Source organism: Stenella coeruleoalba, assembly GCF_951394435.1.
Source record: "Stenella coeruleoalba genome assembly, chromosome: 4".
Lineage (NCBI taxonomy): Eukaryota > Metazoa > Chordata > Mammalia > Artiodactyla > Delphinidae > Stenella > Stenella coeruleoalba.
In genome coordinates, this window is record NC_137149.1 from 21981930 (window position 1) to 22007354 (window position 25425).

The 25425-nt window shown below is 36.6% G+C and overlaps 2 protein-coding genes across 9 annotated transcripts in view; one reads left to right on the forward strand and one right to left on the reverse strand.

The window, feature by feature from the left end:
• LOC307185630 (uncharacterized protein) overlaps nt 1–25425 on the forward strand; it is a 293961-nt gene that overhangs the window by 143574 nt on the left and 124962 nt on the right. For 4 of the 6 annotated variants that reach the window (XR_013828125.1, XR_013828126.1, XM_079919960.1 and 1 more), the window contains exons 4-6: nt 16281–16368; nt 17397–17615; nt 17953–18070. The exons of 1 other annotated variant lie outside the window; for it this stretch is intronic. Coding sequence is in view for 3 of the 5 variants with exons in the window: in XM_079919960.1 (XP_079776086.1) it covers nt 17967–18070 (104 nt within the window). In the remaining 2 variants the exon portion in view is untranslated. The remainder of the gene's footprint in view (nt 1–16280; nt 16369–17396; nt 17616–17952; nt 18071–25425) is intronic. One more of the 6 variants, XM_079919959.1, reaches the window with a different exon arrangement.
• The window catches only part of SYNPO2 (synaptopodin 2), a 173227-nt gene that overhangs the window by 33991 nt on the left and 113811 nt on the right, over nt 1–25425 (reverse strand). For 2 of the 3 annotated variants that reach the window (XM_079919936.1, XM_079919935.1), the window contains exons 2-3: nt 6335–6486; nt 2181–2980 (exon numbers count right to left, since the gene is read on the reverse strand). In XM_079919936.1, the coding sequence (XP_079776062.1) occupies nt 2181–2980; nt 6335–6486 (952 nt within the window). The remainder of the gene's footprint in view (nt 1–2180; nt 2981–6334; nt 6487–25425) is intronic. The other variant, XM_079919937.1, reaches the window with a different exon arrangement.

Genomic DNA, 25425 nt, shown 5'->3' on the forward strand with positions numbered 1-25425 from the left:
TATGTTGGTTAGAATATATGTTTCATAATTTGTTTCTGTATGGCTCCTTACACTTTAACAATAAACACTGGAAAATAAATGTCAGTTAGTCGGATGTAATTTAAATTACAAAGGAAAGAATTTAAGGACATAATATTTTCTGAAAACAAGTTAGGACATACCTTGCATTTCCATATTTAAAAAATAAAATGTTGATATAAAACATTTCCAAGCATTTTTAAAAAGTGGGAGGGGGAAACAAGAAAATATTGTTTACCTAAATGTTTCAAAGTAATAAGTTTAAATATTTAAGTTTTCTGTTTCTTTTTTTTTACTTTGTCATTCTCCCAAAGTCTTTGCATTCACAGCTGCTAAATTAATATAAAGTCAAAAAACTGAATGAATAATAATTGAAGGTACCGAATCAATAATTAATAATAATTCAGAATACAAGATTATTGTGAATACATTTAAGAAATTTTAGCTACAAAGTTGTCTAGATAAATTTGTTTGTAAATTATTACCATCTTGGAAATATAATACTACTTTAGTTGCAGCAAGAATAAGTGTAAATCTTGGGGAAATTTTTAAATTATATTACTAGTGACTCTTATAACTGTGGGTGAAAACTGATGCGGAAATTAAGTCATGTAAAATGAGAACTTGACAGTTTTAAAATAACAAAAAGCTATATTTCAATTTTTAATTTTATTATTATTGTTATAAAAAATAAATTGGTGGCAAATTAATTTATAGTACCAGCTAATTATAATCATGTGTTCCATGATAAATGAGCATGGTTCACAAATAATTTTTGAGTTCCTCAAAATAGTTAAATGGAAATTTCAGAAAATCTTTCTGAATATTTTTTTAATTGGAAATCAGCTCTATTTTTCACTGGAAAAAATCAGACTTAATGGTTACTTTTTCAAAAATAAAATAGAATCAGAATAGTTTTATAACAAAATTACAGATATTCACTGGTAATCAAATTTTATTTAGAGAATATAGTAAAAAGTGTGGTCATTCCTAAATGTAATTCCTTTTTAACTAGTGTTATACAACTTACTATTAAATTGACAGTCACAGTTGTTGCTAACTTCACTGCCAACATGTAAAATATGTGTGAGTGCTGCCTTAATGCACTTGTTTAATATGCTATAAATGTGAAGATGCATACAGATGCTTAAAGTATAAAGGATGATTAACATCACTTGCCAATTCAACTACAAATGGTTATGCTAAAAATACGCTTTAAAAGGAATAACAATAGTTAGGAGACTTAATATACTTTGAATAACCAAGATCATTACTTTTGTGTATCATTCATACATTCAAGTGCCTTTGACAGTCAGTTTTTACCTCTTCAAATGAAATTCCAAATTTGTTTCTAAAAAGCACATGAAAGAAAATAGCAAAAATCATAAAACCTAACTGCCATTCTTATCTTCATTCTCCAATCTGTAATCGCTCCCCTGGGTAAAACAAAACACTGTAAAAAACCTTGACTTTAAAATATATTTTGTGTTGGGGGACATTTAAATGCCTCCACATGGCCCTGGGGATTGACTTTTGTGTCTAGAAGGTAGATGAAACGCTTTGCGGTCTAGTGAAGACTTACAAAACGGAGAGGATCATGTAACTGCTTAGTATTCCACATGTCCTTGTCCGTCAAACTCACTTCTGCAAGCATCATCATGCTGCACAATGATTTTTTTTCAAAACGAGGATCTGCTTTTAATATCAGTGGTGGAGACTGTATTTTAAAGACACCTCTCAGCAGCAGACTCAACAGTTTTTGACAGTTAAACTCAGCATCCACATGACTTCAGATACCCTCAGATGCTATTTTAACATGAAATATCACAATATTCTGAGACAAATCAAAAAGGCACATTAACAGTATTATTTTCTTTAACAGTTCCTGTGTCTTTGGGAATAAAACAAAATGCATTAAAAACATTTAAATCTACTACAAAGTTCAAACTTATTACTTCCAGTTCAGAAATTGGTATTTTCCACAATTTCATGTTTGTTATTTTGTGCATTAATAAATTAAAAAAAAAAAAGCCAATGAGAGACGTAAGAAAATCTTACCAAAAAAAAGAAAAAGAAATTCACGCAGGCAAAGCAGGAGCAAAATACCCTATCTCCCAAGCCCCTTCCAACAGCCCAGCAGTGGCCCCCAGGGCAGGACTTACGTGCGTGGCGTGCTCTGTGCTTGTGAGGTCTGCTGTGATCCCTTTCTGAGCGTGGATCTTCTCCCTGCTCTGTGCCTTCTGATGAGACTGCAAAGGATACCAGAGAAGGAGGTGCTTCTGACTGCCCTCCTTCCACTGGAGAATCCACACACCCCTTTCCTGCCTGAAGCCTGCTCCCTTCCGTCTTCTGCCTATCAGAGCAGTCGAAGATCACTTCCACTCGGGGCAGCCCGGTGTCTCCTGCTTCACTTCCCTGGATCACTCTCAACTCTTGGCCACTGGAGATCTGGATTATCTTGCTGGACCTCAGACAAGGCTCCCCTTTCTCATTAGTGGGGACAGAATTTATGTGGACGATCCCGTCATGCTGTAAATTAGGATCTTGGTCAGGAGGCTTAGATTTTTCAGTTCCCAGGAGAGCCACTACAGGGGCACTAGTGCGCTTGTGTCTCTCTTGTGAAAGGGACAGTTGTAGCTCAACCACAGTGCCTGGCCGCCCCGCTTCTGCCTTCTCCCTTAAGATAACCTCTTCTGGTAAGCGTCCACTTTTAGAGTCATACGTGTGAGGAGCCAGGCCTGTTTCTTCTTTTATGCTCCCAGAAAAACCAGCACCACTTGCTTGGTCCTCAGCTAGGGGAGCTCCACTCTTGACCTGGGCAATGTAGAACTCCCTGTACTGGCTCTTTGTGGCTGGTCGAATCTGTAGGGTGGTACTTTCCACGTACCCTTCATGGATGAGACGCTCGTGGTTTTTATTTTCAGTTTCAGAGTTCAAAGTCTCACTTATTCCACTGGATGGTCTGCACACAGAAAAATCAGTCCAGACAGTTAAATCAGAGTGTGTTACACCTGCCAAAGAACTTCCTGACACTTTTATGATGTCTAATACAGGATACAATAAAAATATTTCCTCTTAAATGTCAACTGCAACATATTTGAAAACAGAAATTGGCAACATGTTTATATTATTATTTAAAGATCTTCCAAATAAACTTGTCTTTTAAAGCAAAGCAAAAATGCTCACAAAAGGTTATGAAACGGAAATCCATCCTAAATTCAGCTTTTATTTTTTTCAAAGCACAAGTTATAGCTGCATGGATGCCCTTCATCTATAATTATTGGGGTGTTTTCAAATAACCATGCTTGTTATAATATGACAAAGCATTTTAATGTCTTATTGACTAAGTTTAGGTCTGGACATTATAAAGTCTCATAAACATATTCAGCAGCTTCAGAGCAATATTAATATACAGATAACTCAAGTAATTCTTTTAGAGGCTGTGCTTTCTTGAAAGGAATGAAATAGAAGCTGTTTTTTTAAGCTCCAATGAGCATGTGTTTTGTAATAAGTGGACCCCAGCCCAGTACTCTTGTGTAAAGAGAAATCCTTTCCATGCGGCAATGAATCATTGAGTCATGGAGTATTTATAATCTGAGATGTCTCCCCTTCTCTACTTGAACTTGCTCTCTTGGAGCATTTTCCTTATAGGATCTCTGAAGTCAAACTGTTCCTTAATCTCTCAGCTAAGGAGCCCACAGCTGTTCACCACAGTCCTTTGATTTTGACCTTTACCATTCCCAGATAGTTTTGCAAATTTGGGTTTGCAAGAAGCAGTGTCAGTTAAGGGTTAAACAACTTCTTGCTAAAACTCTAATTTAAACTCTAGCTGCTTTTAGAAGAGAAGCATCATTCACAGAACAGCTGTAGGAGATGCCTTCATTTCTTACATTTGTAAGTTTTTTAAAGAAGCAGCAGCGCCTATCTTGGCCCCTTTCTTCTTCCCACAAAATGTACCCTAACTAATGCAGGGTCATCAATTGAAGGGAGTGAGCCCCTACTTCTATTCTACTCAAGGGAATTTACCTTTGAATTTATGTTGTAGTAAAATTTAAGACTAATATTCAAAATAATTACTCCTAACTTTGCTTTTGACTGCATTTAGCAAAACAAAAATAAACAAAACACAAACTAACAGTCAAATGAAATGCAGCTTTCTCTATGCAAATAATCTGTAAAGCTTCCTGGTAATACCAAAAAAAAATTATAATATAGTATTTTTTAAACATGTTGAAAGCAAATTAGATCTTCCTTTTATAGGAAATGATGAATACACTGTATGCAACTGAATTTGAGGGTACCAAAAGGCCAGAGAGTTTTAATTTAGGAAGGCCTTGAGATGGAAGTAGATTAAATCACTTTGAATTATGTTAGCAATCAGTTATGAAGCTGAGAAGAGAAAAGTTTGAATTCGTTCCAGCCTTACACACTGTAATACCAAATGGGTCAGAAAAATGTTAACATTTATTGGTAGCCAAGGTAAAATGGATAGCTGTACATGAATAAAAATCATAAAAGAACTAGAGGTTAAAGCTTTATACCTTAACATGCTCATTTCCATTCAGGGCACATAGGTACTCAATTCCACAATTTATGTGTCATAATTATATGGGTATATATATATAATCATTTAAATGAAATTTACTGTAATAGAGACAATGTTAAAGGAGGATTTTTTTAAGGTAGTCTGACCCAGCTATCTCTGGGCAATAGTCCAGGAAAAGTAAATCGCTTGTCCTCTAGGGATAGACAACAGTTACATGAGTGAGAGAAATATTTAATTCCAGGAAACAATGTTCAGTTACCCAGATTGGTAGTGGTGGTGGTGGTGGTGATGATGATGATGATGATTACCTTTGGGCTGATTTTAATTTGAGATTCCATTTTGAATCTCGTCGATTATTTATTTATTTTTTAAAGGGAAAAATAATAATAATCATGATTCCAGTTCTTAAAAGTAGCAGAGAATGAGTCTATTTATTTCTGAAAGTAAATAGGTACCTAAGACTCAACTTTAAACCATCAAGGACTTTCCCAATGGTAGTCAATCATAATCAAAACAAAAACTAGTAGGGGATGTCTCAGACTACAAGTGTGTTCTGAAGAGACTGGCCTCATTAAATCAGCAAAGACACTACAAGGGAATAAGTTAGAAAAGGTTTTTCTCCCATTTTGGATGTGATTGAACACTTCAGATACCTCAGAGATTGATGCATAATAATGGCCAACCCTGTGACTACACTTGGCAACATTACTGTTAGATCCCTTTTAAAAGCAAATGGCAGCTTTATAAATAAGTAGGATCCCAGAGGCTTAAACACTGAGCTTGAAGGGTAAATATTTAGATGGGAGATTCTGAGACAAATGGTAGATTTCTTTTATTTTCACAAAATTTTGGCCAAAGTGAGTTCACATTTGTATAGAAATGGAATCATATTGAATGATTATCAGAGGGGTAATGCTGTACGTAGTCTTTCTGCAGAGTTAAGGCAAAACCTAGAAGGTTTTGAAATTCTGTGTGAAAAGTTCTTCTCTTGTCTTTCTGAAGGCTGCTCTCTAGGACGCCAGAGTGTTCCTTTGTGGATTCATTATAATGCCATGGTCAGGGCCTCGTTTGCAAAGTTAATGTGGACTATACTACCATTTGCACATGGTAAAAATGTTGATGCTATAGTTTTTTGTGATTACCCTCATTGTTTTCTTTTGTTTTTATGTTTAAAGTTTACTTCTGTATTTTTAAGCAATTAGGTGAGGAGGGTAATTTGGAGAGATCAAACTGACAAGTGATTTGCATTGATAGTCCAAAAACTAACCATCAGCTTTTGCCTATATCCAAATACTGGTTTTTCTGGCAAACAGAAATTGGACTGCTTTTAAGGGTTTCTTGGTTCTTTTCCTTCTCCTAGGCATCCTCTTTCTATTCAAATAAATATTATACAGTATAACATTGTGACATTTAAACATTTTAAATTAATCTAGGAATCTAGGAATTTTAATTTAGTGATCCTGACCCACCAAAGCATCTTGACCTAGAAGTATTATATTCAATATACTGAGCTTCCTAAGGAAGTAGTCTAAAATACCTAAGATTTTCAACAGAGTTCTTGAAACAAAATCTTCAAGTTAATTCTCAATTAACCAGAAAATTCAGTTGATTAGAATTGCCATTTTTCAAACACTATGATTTTTCTGTTTAACTATACTGACCTACGGAGCACCCTTATTTCCCCATAAATAACAATTTATATGGTAGTAGGAGCTATAGCTTTCCCATGTAGCTTCGGGAGAAAATATACATTCCAACGAATCTTCTTACCTTTTGACGAGCATTTGGAGAGAGTCTGTTATGCTCTCCATGAGCTTGACGACTTCTGGGTGGGTGAGGTCTGCACAAGGACTGCCATTGATAGAAACCACTTCATCCCCCTCACAGAGCCCAGACCCGGAGGCTTTGCTCTGGCTTCGGATCTGAGTGGGGTGAAAAAGGAGGCAACAGTTAGAATTATATAACATAAAAAAACGCGCCACTATCTCTGAGAAATTTCTGCTTGGGAGAGGTAAATAGATCTTCAGACTGTAAAAGCAGCCCTGAGTTTTAATTTACCTGTTAACCTATAAGACCATCTTAAACACTTTTCACCCGTTACGCACAATTTATTATACACCATAATGTCAACATTTAATTCATAGCATTTTAAGTAAACAGAAAAAAAGGAAATCAAATCTATGGTGAAGGAACTAGAAAAACAGAAGTAAAGAATAGTGAAGAATGGAGGAAGACAGATGTTTAAACTGATTATACGTTAAAAATAATTATTTCACACTGTGAAGCTTTATCCAATAAGAAAGTGGCTTCTCCCATTAAAATAAAATTTAAAAGCCCTTCTCATTGCCAGGGTGGATGGAACACCAAATGTAAGAAGGACATGTAGGGCAGGACAATCAATTTAAGGAGATAGCTGTACAGCTCAATGAACTGACGAAAGCCATCCCAGTAAAATGGGGAAATTAGGCAGCAGGATATTAAGAATTACGTCAGAGGGAGAAATCCTTCATTGAAATCAACTATTCAGGACTTGATAATAAGCAAACTTTAGCAAAAAAGAAAGAAAAAAAAGGGATTATTTTGCAAAAAAACAGAAACAGCCCTGCTATAAGGATTGCATCATATTCCAGCACAGATTCAGTGGGACAAGAAATGACTAAAAACCTAGAAGAGAACCTTCAGATCCTGGAAGAAGAGAAATTCAGAGGAGTAGAATAGCAACAGAGCTCCCACCAGTCCTTAGTGAAGAATAACATTCAGTTATTCCTGGAGGTTTACATTCTGTATAATTATGATTATGGTAAAATGCTGTGCTGGTTATTATCCGTCTGCCCTTCCAGGCCCATTCTCTACCCTCCCTGGCGCCTCTTTATGGCAGTGGGAGGATTGGCCTGTAGAGACTGCAGTGACCAAGTTCCCTTGCCTGCCAACTCCTGGTTGGATTTGGTCAACGGGAAGCCCCAGTAAGAGATCAAAGAGCAAGGGAAATGAGAGGTCAGGGAGGTGTTCTCCCTGCAAGACCTGCTGGGCCAGGATTTGGCAATGGCTTTGCTCCTTGATCTAGACAGTTAGAGCTCTTGTCCGTCTGTCCCTCTACCATGCCTTAACTCTTGTTATATTCCAATAACACACACCATCTCTTTGCATCTTCAGGCCTAAGGGTAATAATAGCTTCCTGCTCTTGATCTCTGGGTGCTTCATTATCATTTGTTGGTTCACTTGAGCCTGCCTTTAGTCCCTGCATTACATTATCTTTAATTACTCCTTTGAACAGGCCACCTATTTCCTGCTAGGACCCTAAATGATACTAATGTGTTTAGATTTCATTTTATAACGTGAATTTAATAGTTCTCAATGAACCATGTATCATGATCATACAATCTCAAATTTAAGAATACTTTAAGATAATCTTATATACATTTTCTACCAAGGGGAATCCCTGTTTGACTATTAAAATTAAGATTCTGAGTCCAAAGAGGCCAAAACCAGGTAAGCAGTGCTTCTTGAAGAATGTTTTCATAGCCAGGCTCATTTCTGATTTGGCATAAAATGTATTTCAATTTATCTCTAACAGATGCCCACAAATTCTTGCTAAGGTCTTAAATGATAATTAATATGCTGACTGAAACAGGTTTAAAGTTTATATCTCCAAGTGCATTTATATTTTAAATGATACTCTTGGAAGCAGAAGCATATCTTTAAGTGCCAAAGCAATGATGCTATTGAAATTTGAAGTGATTCAGTTAGTTTTGTTCTGGGAGGGTCTATCCTTTTAATACTCATTCCTTTTGTTTTGAAAGAATACACTAATTTATTGCAAAAATTAAATGAACTCAATATTTCCAAGGCTATAAGGAAGCAACAAAAGCAATGAGAAAGAGAATTTCACCCAGTTTTGAAAAATATTTGTCTATTGACTGACAAATATATTTTTTTGTTGTCTTGCATGAAATTATTAAAATAAAGAATCATGAGAGAGTTGTTAATAAGTCAAGAATAAAACAATGCTCAACAATGAACATTTAAATTAGGAATAGAGTTATTCACATTTCATTTAAATTTATTTAATTTTTTTAAATAAAATAAGATTAGGTGGATAATAAAGCATGTTTCTGAAGCATAAAACCATTCATCCAGTGGAGTCAGATGTACTAGAGTACAAACAGAAAATTCATCCTTTTGAGAACCAAAGGGGTTTTATGTTGATAAAACAGATGCGTCATTATACCCTGTACCCCGGCCCCCACCAGGCCCAATCCTGAAGCTGGGGTTCCGTTTATCAGCAATAAGTTGTGTGAGTTTTGAGCAGCTTCATGGGTTTGCAGAGCAAGATGAAAAATTGGTCCTTGGAAAAAAACAAATCCACAACTTAATAGAGCTGCCTATCATCCAAACATGTGTTGCTTGATGGGAAAAGTGCAGTTCATCATTATGCTTGTCAAGTGGAGCTTTTAGTGGTATCCAAATCAGCAAAAGCACTATGGTAGGAGCCATTAGCATTCCTTCAGAGCGTACATTCTGAGGTCAACATTTGGAATCAACTGCTGTGATTGTGTTTAGCTGACCTTTTACAGTTGTCTGAACAGCAGGAAATATTTTTTCCCTCAAGAACCATGTTAAATGTGGTGATACTTTCCTTGCTGCAGAGACTTTTCTAAAGGACTACTCTTTCTCCATTTTTAATAGGACTAAACTAAACAAAGGTTATATGCCAAGTCAATTATGCCCAAACATATCCCTTGCAATCACCAACTTCACCAATATGGTTCTGTTCATAGGTGTATTATGAAGAATAAACATTTATTAGGATACAAAAGATCTTTACCTTATATTGTGTATAATTATGTATTTTTATAATTTGTATAATTGTGTATTATTATGTATCTGAGTAAAAATTCTATTCCCTGAAAACATTCTTACTTGTTAAAATGAAATACATTGTCAGTAAAAAGAGTAAGTTTGCATGTAAAAATCATTACTATTTATAATGCTGAATCTCTATCAGTGAAATTATCAACCAGTCTTCTCCTCAGGCCGTTAGTCCTAGATTCATAAAATATGTGTCCTAGTGGAAAAGAACACCAACTCTGATGAAAGAAGACATAGGATTCAATTGTGTGGCTCCAAAGCTTGCTAACTCTCTGAACTTAGATGAGTTACATTACATCCTTAAGCTCTAGTTTTCTAAAGTGTAAAATAGAACTAATAAATTTGATCTCTCTAGATGGTTAATAAGGATTAGAAATAATATGTGTTAAGTTCCATGATGCACATACAGCTCATAGAAGTGCTCAAGAAGGGACTAATGAATAAGAATGCATTGACTTCCTACACACACACACACACACACACACACACACACACACACAAACAAAAAGAACATGCCAAGTAAAAAGAAAAACTGTAAAATGTTAGTACTTTGTCTATAAGATGTTTGAAAATATCTGGATTTATTTTCAGTTTTTATCCATATGCTTGGCATTATCTCATCATAATCTAAGATAAACAATGTTTTATCTGTCTTTTCCTCAGTGAGTACACATTTCATAACTGAAATATGGAAGAGAAGACAAGCCTATTTATTGTTTCCCAGCAGAAGTAATAATACAAATATTTAAATATTAGTGGCTTGTTTTTATTGAGCACTTACTATACCAAGCCCTTTACATCCTTAAACCATTTATCCCTATAAAACATTAATGAGAAGTATAAATGTACTTCTACTTGTATGTGTTCAGATGTGCTGTCATTACTCTCATTTTTATGGATCAGAAAACAGAGACTCAGAAAAGTTAGGTACTTTGCCTAAAATCACACAGCTAGGACCAGAACTTGAACACAGGGATTTTGACTCCAGGGCTTGTGTTTTAACCATTACACATACTGCCTACCTAGTCGATAGTCTAAATTCTCTACCATGAGCCCTACAGTGAAGAGAGAGAGGAGTGCAATAACAATTGACCTGCAGTGAGTAAAGTCAGGGAGGAAATGGGAGAGACTAGGAAGAAGTGATAGAAACTTGCCTGGTCAGTCCATAAACCAATGTTGGGAAGGACAGGGTTTTTTTATTTTGTTTTCCTTCTTCTTCTTCCTCTTTTATTATTTTAAGAGTTATATATATGTAATATTCTTTAAAGATTTTTCAATCTTTAATTTTTAATTGTCAATTTTATGACCCAATATGTTACAAATTCAAAATTGAGTAAAACTGTGTTTTGCAAACTGTGATTTGAAACAACATACCTATGTGAGCATGTAATATAACTCCCTTTCTTTGAAAACATTCCCTTAGAGACCTCATTCCACACCTAATACATTAGTCAGATGAGTGAGTTTCTATCCATAAATCCTGTATTCCCTTTCAGTGTCTCTCAATTTAATCAGAGCATAAAACTAAGAGAGATATTGGTAATGTAGATATTTACCAAATACTGTGTTTTATTGTTTACAGCCCCTTGATCCACATCAGGAAAGATTTATTTTACTGCAACCAAGTGAAAATGTAAAGTCAAGCCTTATTTAGGAAATTTAACAACATTATTTCATTTCATAAACTAAATCTGAGAAGAATGTCAGCTACGCTCATTTACTTTTATGATAAATAATTCCCTGGTAAAATGAAAAAAGCTCCATTTCTATTAACTTATCATTGATTCATGTCCACGTCTTCCAGAACTGACTAGAAAGCAAGTACCAGGTTTGAGTTCTCACAGAACCTTGTACTTAAACTACTTTGTATTGTGTATATGACGTATCAAGTGTGTCAGATTCCTGTTAGCGAAACTAAATCTTGTCTCATGGGCTGCATTTTCCCATACAGTTCACTGACAAGTCCTCTTGGAAGATGTCAGAGTAAGTGGTAGAACCAAGACAGTCTCCTCTTTAAATTCCACTACTATATGTATTAAAATACATGGAAGAGAAAGAGAAGATAGCATAAATTAACCTATCTTATGCAGGGCTATTCTTAGTCCATAAAATAAAGTCTTGGGACCTGGAGATAACTAAGACAGGATGAAATACATGATCTCAGACAAGTAAAAACATTTTGATGGAAGCTGGAAAATAGTCTATGACCTAGTAGCTCTTTCTGAAGCCCCAGCCCTTCCTCAGTTTTCCACTTCAGGCCTTTGGCAAAACTTCCCTCATACTTCTAAGACAAAATTTAATAAGCATTCCCTCACCCCAACTGGCTCTTAAACCAAAGACTTAGATAAGTCTGTGTTTATCAGCTGTCCAGTGAAATGGTCAGAATGGTCACTGGAAGGTACAGCAAGAGCAATGATGATGGTTAAAGTTTTAGAAATACGTAAATAATCCTACTTTTAATGGGCTTGCTTTCCAAATTCTGAACTCCAACCTCAGCCCTTGAAGGGGGGTTTCCTAATAACAAAACTGAGTTTACAAGTTGTTGGGAATTCACGTTCACAGTGGTACAATATTTTTGGAAATCAATAACAAATAGCAATGTAACAGTTTCCGAATGACAAGGCAAAAGAAAACAAGGACCAGAACACAATGGAATAAAAATAATAATAAACCAAGAAAAATCTTAATAATAGGAAGCAAAAAGCATCTTGGAATTCAGTGCAGAAATTCAAACAGCAAAATGGAAAAAAAAGACTTGAGGACATATCTAGACTATGGGGAAAATAAACAAGAAATATAACCAATAACTGAGTAAATAAAAAGTCGGAGAAAACTGTGGCAAAGGGTTGAATGGATTGCTCGACTTTTGTCCCAAGCCCCCTTGAATATGCCTTGCGTGCAACAGAAGCTGAGAAGATAAAATAACATTTCCCAGACTCTCCTTCAGCTAGGGTTCTGGGTGTGATTTAATTTCAACAAGCAGGTGTACCTGCGAGAAACTTGCACTTGAAATTGAATTAAATGGAGAGAGGCATTACACTGTGAGGCATCCATCTTGCTGATGCAGATCTGGGAGATGATTCTCCTCTGGCTACAGCAGTTCTGCTGGCAGTTTCTTAATCTCAGATCACAGCTAAAGTGTGTAATCCTAGACCTAGCACTGGGCCAGCCCAATAGCTTCCTGACCCCTTTAGCTTCCTGATTGTGGCAAATGTTGCCAATCCCTTGGGTAGCCGGTTCTACAGTGTTGTTTGAAGTCATTTCTGGAGGCCCTGCCTAAAGCCTGCCTTTCCAGATCTTTCAACAATTCTGTAAGTACTTCTTATATTCCTTTTCTCCCTAAATTAACTAGAGAGTTTTCTATTTCCTGCAAATGAACCCTGAGCTGATACAGAAAGATAGAATCAAGGGCAAACATAGAAGGTAAAAAAGGCCAAGAGCTAAAACAGCAACTATTTCTCAGATACAGAAAAGAAAAAAAGATGGACACAGATGCTGATATCTCAAGACAGACAGGAGAGACAATGCAGGAAAATGCAGGAACTAACACCAGATAAATTGTACGAGGTCACCATCTGCTAAGAATACAGGAGGAAAGGCAGAAGGGGATTAAAACTTGAGGACAATGAAGTTCAGAAAAACCACTGTAGAGTAGGTACTAGGAAGTTAATATGAGAGAAATAAAAGCTTTGTGAAGAACTTAGAGGGAATAAAGTAAAATGATTATTAATATGCACTGTTGTTCAGACAAATGTTCTAAAAGGAGAGTAGATAATTCCTAAAATGAAGCGAGGCTTTTCTCCTTTAAAGCATTGATAAGTATATGAAGAATTGAATAAGAAATTCAATTATACAAATTGTCTAAAAATAGTGAAAATAATTCTTAAAATGTATATTCAAGTTGGGTCATGGATGCAAATACAAGTAGACACTAGGATTTTTCAGTTATTCTATACTCAATTCCTCAATTCAAACTCAATAACCTGTTTCTCATATTGAGTTTTGAACCTTATGAACTTTTCTGCTCTGGTCAGTAATATAGGTCCAGATACTGGGCAAAACGTTTTCCTTTTGGATGATTGTCTTTATCCTTAGGGACCAAGTCACCATAAAAGTAAAAAGCATTCCTGGTAGCAACTTTGGAAAGATTCCTGAAGTAAATAACTCTCTTTAACAGGAATGAGGGCCCTAATCCATGGGGCTGCATACTTAAGAATCTGCATACCAATGTGATTCCACAGGCAGAAACGATGCTGCAATATAACTGCTATGAGCTGTTATAAAGCAGCCACCATGATGCTAGAAAACCAACAAGTACAAATATGGAATGGTATTCTCTGCTCTTCTTTTCTCCCTAAGAATGTAAACATCCCAGCTCTTTCAGAAAAACACTGATGGACCAGAGCCTTAGGTAGGACATGTCCCTGTCTGCTTTTTTGTTGGATTAAATTGTGAAAGATTGCACAGAGGCTTTGAACTATAGGCAGATTCTTTTTATAAATATTTATACAGAATATTTTTTTAAAACTTTTAAAGACCTCATTGAAAAAGCACATGTAAAACCTAAAAGATTAGATAAATAAGTAGTCAGTATAATCAGGATGACTCAGAAAAGAGAGCAGAACTAGAACTCGCTGTTTGGGTTTCTCAAGTCTCTGTTCATATTTATTAACTGCACGCCCAACAGTTAACTAAATGATTATTATGCTGCAGTACCTCATCTATTAGGAATTTAGTTATCTAAAAAACTAAGTAAGCTCAACAGTCTTTTGAGTGGTCAAAATACAATAAAAAAGTTCACTAGAACTTCTACACATCACTGTAAGTGTCTGGGATCATTTTTCAGTCTATTTGCTCAATTTTAAACAATTCTGATAAGCATTTTGTTTAGTTTACAGAAAATTAGAAATGGGGAGACAAACATGCACGCTGTATAAAGATGTCACAGTTCACACACCACCAAAGCAAGGAAGCAAAAGGCAACATTTAAAAACACATGAAAATCTTAAAAAAAATAAAAAAGACTCAGAATACATTTAATGAAAGTGTAAAAAACTTTCACATGCTCAATGGGACTTAGTGCCTCTGCTGTATTTGAGTAAAATAATGGGCATTAATAATAATGATCGCAATTCATTTAAAATATTTAAATCACCTTAGTAGCCTAATTAGATGCAAAAACACATGTGACATCTTTTAGAAAGAGTACCATTCCAAACAGCTAAAATAGAAGTTTTTTTATTTAAAGGTAAAACTAGGCCTGAGGCATTGTCATATTAATAAAGTGAAGGAACTGGATTAGAATTCATAATCTGAGGTCCTTAATACTTTGCTTGTGTTGGTGTTTTTACTGAAATTGTTTCATTTCAGACACTGAATATGTCTCATGTACCCTGAAAAATGTATCTGTTTTTCCCTACCTCTAGATATGCTCGTGCAGGGGCCGGGAATGTTAATCAAGGACTATGTTCTTTCAGGCAAGGGCCAATTTAAATAACCTCCTCCAAAGTTTTAGTTAACTGGAACTTCAGTCAATCATTAGTATATAAAAATGTGTGACCTAAAGCAGCAATTCTCAAACGTTTTGGTCTTAGGACCCATTTACACTCTCAAAAATAACTGAGTACTTAAAAAATATTTTGTTCTTGTGGGTTCTATCTATTGGTATTCACCATGTTAGAAATAAAAAGATATTTAAATCTTTTGTTTATTAATTTAAAAATAAAATAACAGTATGTTAACACAAATGTTTTATGAAAAATAATCATGTTTTCTAACACTAAGATAATTTGATGAGAATAGTGACATAGTTTTCTATTTCTGTAAATCACTTTAATGTCTGAGCTTAATAGAAGACAGCTGAATTCTCATGCGTGCTTCTGCATTCATTCTGTTGTGTTACATTGTGTTGATTGAAGTGTATGAAGAAGATCTAGCTTCACATAGATAAACAGAAAAGGGAAGAGTATTTTAATAGCCTTTTCAGATAATTTTGGATATTCCTTGATACTACATCAAATTCAGTAAGTGGCAATTTCTCAAACTGCAATGTGGAATCTGAAACCATAGCAATGAACTTTTCATACTTCATTATATTAAAATTCTTTAGTCTGTTTTGCACTTTGCGGTACGCGGGCCTCTCACTGCTGTGGCCTCTCCCGTTGCGGAGCCCAGGCTCCGGACGCGCAGGCTCAGCTGCCATGGCTCACGAGCTCAGCCGCTCCCCGGCATGTGGGATCTTCCCAGAACGAGGCACGAACCCGTGTGCCGTGCATCGGCAGGCGAACTCTCAACCACTGCGCCACCAGCGAAGCCCCTGTTTTACACTTTGGATAGATCTTTAGTCCATCATGATTCTGTTACATCACGCACTAGTCATAGAAAATATTGGTTCACTGAGTTATACAGATCTTCCAAACGTTGACACATTTAATCATACAGTATACAAAATCCCACCTCTTAATCTCATCAGTGATCTCAACAGAGAAGTCTTTAAGTATTGGGAAGCTGTCAAATTCACGGTGGCAGGTGCAAGTTTCTAATTTTCCCTTGAAAGCTCGAATACTGTCAGTTGTTTTCCTCGAAGTGACAGGCTCACTTGGCTCATTTTCCAGAAGGTGTCTACTGAATACCCAAGTCTAAATAACCATAGTTTGTCTGTCAGTCATTCTTTAGGTAAAAATGATGTTCCATGAAAAAAATGACTAGTTGAGTTTGCAATTCAAAAAATTATGCACGTGCTTCCTCAACACAAATATTCAGAGTGCTTTACATGTATCCTCATTTTGTCATGCAGAATATTAAAAAGATGTGTGCTCAAGATTTAATAAAATGCAAACTTTTACAGCTTTACCAAGGACATTCTTACATGAAACCAGCATCTTGTTTCTTAAGTCAAATGGTGACAGTGATGAATACAACGACTTCTAGTACAGGTAGGTGTCACTGCCTCAAATGCTAAAGTGTCATCCACTTTTGCTTTTACACCATCAGTGCAAATGTCAACAGAGTGAAAAAAGACAAACAATGTCTTAGTACCATTATGAAAATCATTTAGATATCAAAGATCCCCTGAAAGCATCTGAGAGACGCCTAGAGGTCTACAGGCTACACTTTGAGAACTACTCATCTAAAGGGACAGGGATGCGTGGTATGCATCTTTGCCCTCTTGGGTATCTGAGTTTGAGAAGAGGAAATTTCATCAAAGGCAATTCAGAGACAAACAAGAGTAAGGTCCAGCCTAGGGAAGAAAGGCTGACAGAAGCCAGGAAGTGATACCTTTTCAAAGCATGTGCCAAGAGAGCATGCCACAACCATGAATTCAGATAAAACATCACTCTGGTGATCTGAGGAAAAGGAGAAGCAAGCAGTTTCAGCCCAGATTCCAAGTACATTCTCAGAAGAGAGGAGAGCAAAGGGGAGAATAAAATCTTAATTGGGCTGGAGTGTGAAGGGTGCTTTTTTTTTTTAACATCTTTATTGGAGTATAATTGCTTTACAGTGGTGTGTTAGTTTCTGCTTTATAACAAAGTGAATCAGCTATACATATACATATATCCCCATATCCCCTCCCTCTTGCGTCTCCCTCCCACCCTCCCTATCCCACCCCTCTAGGTGGTCACAAAGCACCGAGCTCATCTCCGTGTGCTATGCAGCTGCTTCCCACTAGCTATCTATTTTACATCTGGTAGTGTATATATGTCCATGCCACTCTCTCACTTCGTCCCAGCTTACCCTTCCCACTCCCTGTGTCCTCAAGTCCATTCTCTAAGTCTGCGTCTTTATTCCTGTCAAAAATAACTTCCATTCAGTTTCCAAACTACTGGCTGGTTGAAATTCATTGAGAGCTATGACTGCAATACAAAGATCTTTGTATCTTTTATAACCCAATGTATGTATTGCGAATATAGGCGTGCAATAAATATGTGCTAAATACTATTTTCTATGTATTCTTTCTTTGTAGTCTCTTTTAGGTTTAAGATTACTACAAAAATATCATGTGATTAATGGGAAATTCCCAGTGTATTTGTGGAAGAGAATTGGTCCTATCGAATACTGGACATCAGAGATAATTGAGTTTTCCCCAGCAAAGGGGATGGCCACACCATGACTCAATAAGCAGCTCTGCAGCTGCTCCTGCGAATTACTCCGTTTCACCATCAGTCCCCTGGCCCCATAAGAGGTAAGGTCACAGGCAACCAGTAAAACATAAAACTTTATGTGGGTTTGGTTGCACTTTATGGAGATAAGCACATGAGCAGAAGCAGTGTGAGGCGCTGGAGCTGAGGCACTACCACAGGTGCTGTTGCAGGTCCTATGTGCTCTGTCTGCCTTGGAAGCTCCATGTGAGCTGGGTAGGCTATGGAAGTGGATTGCCAAATCCCGTACTTCAGGAAGGGAAATCAGGGTCATGCCAAGTGTCCTCTGTGTCCATGTAAGTGTTCTGTTGATGCATTTTAAAACCAGTCATGCTCCTTGCTGGGATTGACCAATTATTTTCCTATTTATTTCTGATTAAGGAGAGCCTGCATGAATGTCATCACCTTGCCAAAAAATTCTGGGTCAGAGCCAGCCAAGGAGAGCCTTCCAGAGGCAGACAAGAACCCTCAGCTACTCTCACTTTTTACCTAACTGGAGGTCAGTGTTGAATTTACAAAGGAAATAGAGTTGGAGCTTGAGGCTTTGCTTATGTTACCTTATTTAATTAATTAGTTAAGTAATAATCCTACATATTCACTGATTGTCTTTCATGGACAGCGTTCTGAGGTCTGAAGTACAATCATGAGTATTGCCCTCAAGAGCTTTATATTCTAAGATAGATAAGAAAGTAGATAAGTGTAACCCAGTGTGACAACTGCTATGATTAAAGTTAATGCAATATGCAGGGGGAGCACACTGCAGCGTCACAGCCAAGGATTACTGGACGAGGGAAGATTTTCTAAAGGACACATAAATATTAGCCTCACGAGGAAAGGTCAAGGGGAGTCATAAACACAAAAGCCTAAGAACCTAGCATGCAGCAAATTCTCAGTCAATGCTTGTTGGATGAACTATCTTTTCACAATGCAATGCTGCCTCCTATTAATACTGCAGTTTCTTGTAGAGCACTTCAAAACAAATGCCTGTTAGCTCACCTACAAAATGGCTAGGAAAATCCCATCTTTGCTATTCAAGCAGCATTGGAACCACCTGGGGACATGTTAGAACCACAGAATTCCAGCCCCCAACCCAGATGAACCACAGTCTGCATTTTAAGATCCCCTGGTGATTCATATACACATTAGGGTTCAAGACTGTGCTGTTCCAAAGGCTTGTCAACCAGTGATGGCCTTCTAGCACAGTGGTTTATAACCTTTGGGAACATCAGACTCTATGGAGAGGACTTTCAAAATGCAGAAATCCAGTTTTTATTCCCTTTTCTTCCACAAAAACCAAATCTTGCGGGCTGGGACCTATGTATCTGCATTTTTAACAAACTTCCCAGGGAACCCTCAGGCCTGTTCTTTGACACAACCTGGTGTTATTTTCTATAGAATACTTTAGGGAAATACGTTAGGGGCCAACCATTTTTCTGTGTGTGTGTGTGTGTGTGTGTGTGTGTGTGTGTGTGTCTGTCTGTCTGTCTGTCTGTGTGTGAGACGAAAAGGCAGATCTTCATTGAATGACTTTCTTCCAAGTGATTATGTTATTAACTCTTTTGAGCTTCAAATAACCATACTTTTCAAGGAGTCTAGAAGATGAGTTTATGATCATTAAGTGATTTTTTTTTTGCACATTCTTTTATTTTAACTATATAATTTTTATGGTTCTGAAAACAAACATGATCCAAAGTCAAGACTTTCTGGATTAGAAGTGGTGAACATAATATAAGCTAGAATGCTGCTAAAGGCCGCCTATGGGGAAAATTATAATCCACATTTTATCCCTAAGCAGATCATGCAGGCAACTAACTAGCTCTTCAAAACTACTCTATGTAGCCTGCAGCCATATAAAAACTCCAAGTACCATTTGACAGTACTTGTGCTAAATGTATAATGCAAATATAACAACACATTCAAACTTTGATTTACTTCAACTCTCAATATAACTTTTATTCTCTAGCTGGTCATAAAATTTAACATGCTGAAGACAAGGAATTCCCATTTGTTCTTGATTTTCATTTGAAACTAAATATGATGAAATTTTCATTTCTTCTCTATTATTACATAAACCTGAAGCAAAGAAATGGCATTATCAAGCCTTGTTTTAAAGGAAAAATGATCTCCACATTAATTAAATTAGTTGAGCATAATATAGCATCTTCAAATATTTGAAGGAAATGGAATAGTCAAATGGCAGATAAATATATTTAAGTATTTTAATGAGTTGAATTTCAGTATAAAAGCACTTGGTATAACTCAAGCACACTACACAACATCCTCTATAAATTATAGTTTTAAAGGAAAAAATAAACCGTATTAATTTCTTCAGACAAGGACTTTACTACTTTTACAAATTGTTTGTAAAAGAAAATTTAAGCAATATTGTCTCCTCCTCTTCCCATGAAACAATTTGGATTTGAATGAAAATATCAAATCACTACTTTTTTCAAATGAAATGGTTTGGCACTATCTTTCATAGTAATACAACATCTCTGTTACTGTTTGATCACATTTGTATTTGTTAAGACTCGCTTTCATTCAGGGTTTGCTTTAGAGAGAAATAAAAAGCCTCCGTTTTGAAGGCATTCAACCATTCACCAAGTACTGTCTCCAGGAGCGGGTATTGCTCTGGGCTTGCCTTCCCCAGGCTAACTCCGGAGACCAGGAAGAACTTGGCAATTGAACCTAAATCTTAAAAGGCTGGTTATATGACATGCCTTGATAACCACAGAGAATCATCAGGATCCAGAGTGAGAGGGGCACTAAACCCACGAGGATTGATTTCATCCAACAACAAATTATGTATTAAGCATGTAGTATATGCAAGGTACTGTACTCTGAAACATACGAAGATTTTTATGGCAGAGTTCCTGAGCAAAGCTCTCAGAAGTGGAAAGCTGTTGCATTATCTGCTGCAGAATTTAGCCACCAATTTCTTTCATTTGTTTGTCCGTCCTTCCTCTCCCCTCTCTCCCTTTCCTCTATCCTCTCCTCCCCTTCCCCTCCTCCTTCTCCCTGCCAATCTCTACCCCCCCCACCTCTTTCTCTCTCTCTCATAATGATGTCTCTTATAAATTCTCCATGGACTACAATTATAGTTGATGGACTCAATCTACTTGTCATTTACAATGGTGTGAAAAGAGGTATCTTATGCTTGAGGCTACATTTAAGATCCATTCTCACAGATTCCTTTATTAACACACTTATATTTGACATGTCTATAGTCCTTGAAACAAAATATACACAGCAAAAGTATAAGATGATGTTATTAGCATATAAGTATATAAGCCAGATGTTCTGTCTGTTCCCCAAAATCAGTGTTTAAAAAATTGAGAGCTTCCCTGGTGGCGCGGTGGTTGAGAGTCCGCCTGCCGATGCAGGGGACACGGGTTCGTGCCTCAATCCGGGAGGATCCCACATGCCGTGGAGCGGCTGGGCCCGTAAGCCATGGCCGCTGAGCCTATGCGTCCAGAGCCTGTGCTCCACAACAGGAGAGGCCACAACAGTGAGAGGCCTGCGTACCGCAAAAAAAAAAAAAAAAAAAAAAAAAAATTGAAATCCATATTAAAATAGGAAAATATAATTGGAGGAAATATGAATTGACACTCCTGCATTAAGAGCTAAGATAGAAACATGAAGAAGACCCAGGCCACAGGGAGCCTGACACTGGTCATGAGTACAATACTGTGCTGTGCTTTATAGAGTCCAAACTGAATTGTGGATTTGATTCCGAAGACTGTAATTATTTGCTAAGAAAATGATGACCATATTATGAAATCTAGATTCTGGCTTGTGTCATATAGGGCTTATATGTAAATCTAAGTTCTTTATTCAGTCTCTGTTGTTCAATAATTTAAAAGCCAACCTCAAAAAAAAAAAAAAAAGCCAACCTCTCAGATAAAACGGTATTACTTTCAGTTTTTTAACATTTTACTATGACCCTTTTCGCCCCATGCCCTCCATTTAAAAAAACGTTACTAGATCCACCAGAGGGCAGACAGCAGAAGCAAGAACTACATTCCTGTAGCCTGTGGAACAAAAACCACATTCACAGAAAGATAGACAAGATAAAAAGGCAGAGGGCTATGTACCAGATGAAGGAACAGGATAAAACCCCAGAAAAACAACTAAATGAAGCAGAGACAGGCAACCTTCCAGAAAAGAATTCAGAATAATGATAGTGAAGATGATCCAGGACCTCAGAAAAAGAATGGAGGCAAAGATCAAGAAGATGCAAGAGCAGAAACTAACACATCATTGTGAAGCAATTATACTCCAATAAAGCTGTAAAAAAAAAAAAAAAGAAGATGCAAGAAATGTTTAAAAGAGACCTAGAAGAATTAAAGAACAAACAAACAGAGATGAACAATACAATAGCAGAAATAAAAACTACACTAGAAGGAATCAATAGCAGAATAACAGAGGCAGAAGAACAGATAAGTGACCTGGAACACAGAATGGTGGAATTCACTGCTGTGGAACAGAATAAAGAAAAAAGAAAGAAAAGAAATGAAGACAGCCTAACAGACCTCTGGGACAACATTAAATGTGACAACATTCGCATTATAGGGGTCCCAGAAGGAGAAGAGAGACAGAAAGGACCCGAGAAAATATTTGAAGAGATTATAGTTGAAAACTTCCCTAACATGGGAAAGGAAATAGCCACCCAAGTCCAGGAAGCGCAGAGTCCCATACGGGATAAACCCAAGGAGAAACACACTGAGACACATAGTAATCAAATTGGCAAAAATTAAAGACAAAGAAAAATTATTGAAAGCAGCAAGGGAAAAACGACAAATAACCTACAAGGGAACTCCCATAAGGTTAACGGCTGATTTCTCAGCAGAAACTCTACAAGCCAGAAGGGAGTGGCATGATATACTTAAAGTGATGAAAGGGTAGAACTGACAACCAAGATTACTCTACCCGGCAAGGATCTCACTCAGATTCGATGGAGAAATCAAAAGCTTTACAGACAGCAAAAGCTGAGAGAATTCAGCACCACCAAACTAGCTCTACAACAAATGCTAAAGGAACTTCTCTAACACAAGAGAAGAAAAGGACCTACAAAAACAAACCCAAAACAATTAAGAAAATGGTAATAGGAACATACATATTGATAATTACCTTAAACATGAGTGGGTTAAGTGCTCCAACCAAAAGATACAGGCTTGCTGAATGGATACAAAAACAAGACCCATACATACACTGTAAAAAACTCAAACACATGGAGGCTAAACAATACGTTACTAAATAACCAAGAGATCACTGAAGAAATCAAAGAGGAAATCAGAAACTACCTAGAGACAAATGACAATGGAAACACTATGATCCAAAATCTATGGGATGCAGCAAAAGCAGTTCTAAGAGGGAAGTTTATAGCAATACAAACCTACCTCAAGAAACAAGAAAAATCTCAAACAATCTAACCTTACACCTAAAGGAACTAGAGAAAGAAAAACAAAGCCCAAAGTTAGCAGAAGGAAAGAAATCATAAAGATCAGAGCAGAAATAAATGAAATAGAAACAAAGAAAACAATAGCAAAGATCAATAAAACTAAAAGCCGGTCCTTGGAGAAGATAAACAAAATTGATACACCATTAGCCAGACTCACCAAGAAAAAGAGGGAGAGGATTCAAATCAATAAAATTAGAAATGAAAAAGGAGAAGTTACAATGGACACCACAGAAAGACAAAGCATCCTAAGAGACTACTACAGGCAACTCTATGCCAATAAAATGGACAACATGGAAGAAATGGACAAATTCTTAGAAAGCTATAACCTTCCAAGACTGAACCAGGAGGATACAGAAAATATGAAGAGACCAGTCACAAGTAATGAAATTGAAACTGTGATTAAATTCTTCCAACGAACAAAAGTCCAGGACCAGAAGACTTCACTGGTGAATTTTAGTCAAATATTTAGAGAAGAGCTAACACCCATCCTTCTCAAACTCTTCCAAGAAATTGCAGAGGAAGGAACACTCCCAAATGCATTCTATGAGACCATCATCACCCTGATACCAAAACCAGACAAAGATACTACAAAAAAAGAAAATTACAGACCAATATCACTGATGAATATAGATGCAAAAATCCTCAACAAAATACTAGCAAACAGAATCTAACAACACATTAAAAGGACCATACACTATGATCAAGTGGGATTTATCCCAGGGATGCAAGGATTCTTCAATATACACAAATCAATCAATGTGATATACCATATTAACAAAATGAAGAATAAAAACCATATGATCATCTCAATAGATGCAGAAAAAGCTTTTGACAAAATTCAACACCGATTTATGATAAAAACCCTCCAGAAAGTGGGCATAGAGGGAACCTATGTCAACATAATAAAGGCCATATATGACAAACCCACAACAAACATCATTCTCAATGGTGAAAAACTGAAAGCATTTCCTCTAAGATCAGGAACAAGACAAGAATGTCCACTCTCGCCACTATTATTCAACATAGTTTTGGAAGTCCAACATAGTTTTGGAAGTTTGGGGAATGTAAATTGATATAGCCTCTATGGAGAACAGTATGGAGGTTCCTCAACATAGTTTTGGAAGTCCTAGCCATGGCAATCAGAGATGAAAAAGAAGTAAAAGGAATACAAATTGTAAAAGAAGAAGTAAAACTGTCAGTGTTTGAAGATGACATTCTCTATACATAGAGAATCCTAAGATGGCACCAGAAAACCACTAGACCTAATCAATGAATTTGGTAAAGTTGCAGGATACAAAATGAATGCACAGAAATCTCTTGCATTCCTATACACTAATGATGAAAAATCTGAAAGAGAAATTAAGGAAACACTCCCATTTACCATTGCAACAAAAAGAATAAAATACCTAGGAATAAACCTACCTAGGGAGACAAAAGATCTGTATGCAGAAAACTATAAGACACTGATGAAAGAAATTAAAGATGATACCAACAGATGGAGATATATACAATGTTCTTGGATTGGAAGAATCAATATTGTGAAAATGACTATACTATCCAAAGCAATCTACAGAGTCAATGCAATGCCTATCAAGTTACCAATGGCATATTTTATGGAACTAGAACAAAAAATCTTAAAATTTGTATGGAGACACAAAAGACCCCGAATAGCCAAAGCAGTCTTGAGGGCAAACAACGGAGCTGGAGGAATCAGACTCCCTTACTTCAGACTGTACTACAAAGCTACAGTAATCAAGACAACATGGTACTGGCACAAAAACAGAAATATAGATCAATGGAACAGGATAGAAAGCTCAGAGATAAACCCACGCACCTATGGTCAACTAATCTACGACAAAGGAGGCAAGGATATACAATGGAGAAAAGACAGTCTCTTCAATAAGTGGTGCTGGGAAAACTAGACAGCTACATCTAAAAGAATGAAATTAGAACACTCCCTAACACCACATACAAAAATAAACTCAAAATGGATTAGAGACCTAAATGTAAGACTGGACACTATAAAACTCTTAGAGGAAAACATAGGAAGAACACTCTTTGACATAAATCACAGCAAGATCTTTTCTGATCCACCTCCTAGAGAAATGGAAATAAAAACAAAAATAAACAAATGGGACCTAATGAAACAAAAGCTTTTGCAAAGCAAAGGAAACTACAGACAAGACAAAAAGACAACCCTCAGAATGGGAGAAAATATTTGCAAACGAATCAACGGGCAAAGGATGAATCTCCAAAATATATAAACAGCTCATGCAGCTCAATATCAAAATAACAAACAACCCAATCCAAAAATGGGCAGAAGACCTAAATAGACATTTCTCCAAAGAAGACATACAGATGGCCAAGAAGCAAATGAAAAGGTGCTCAACATC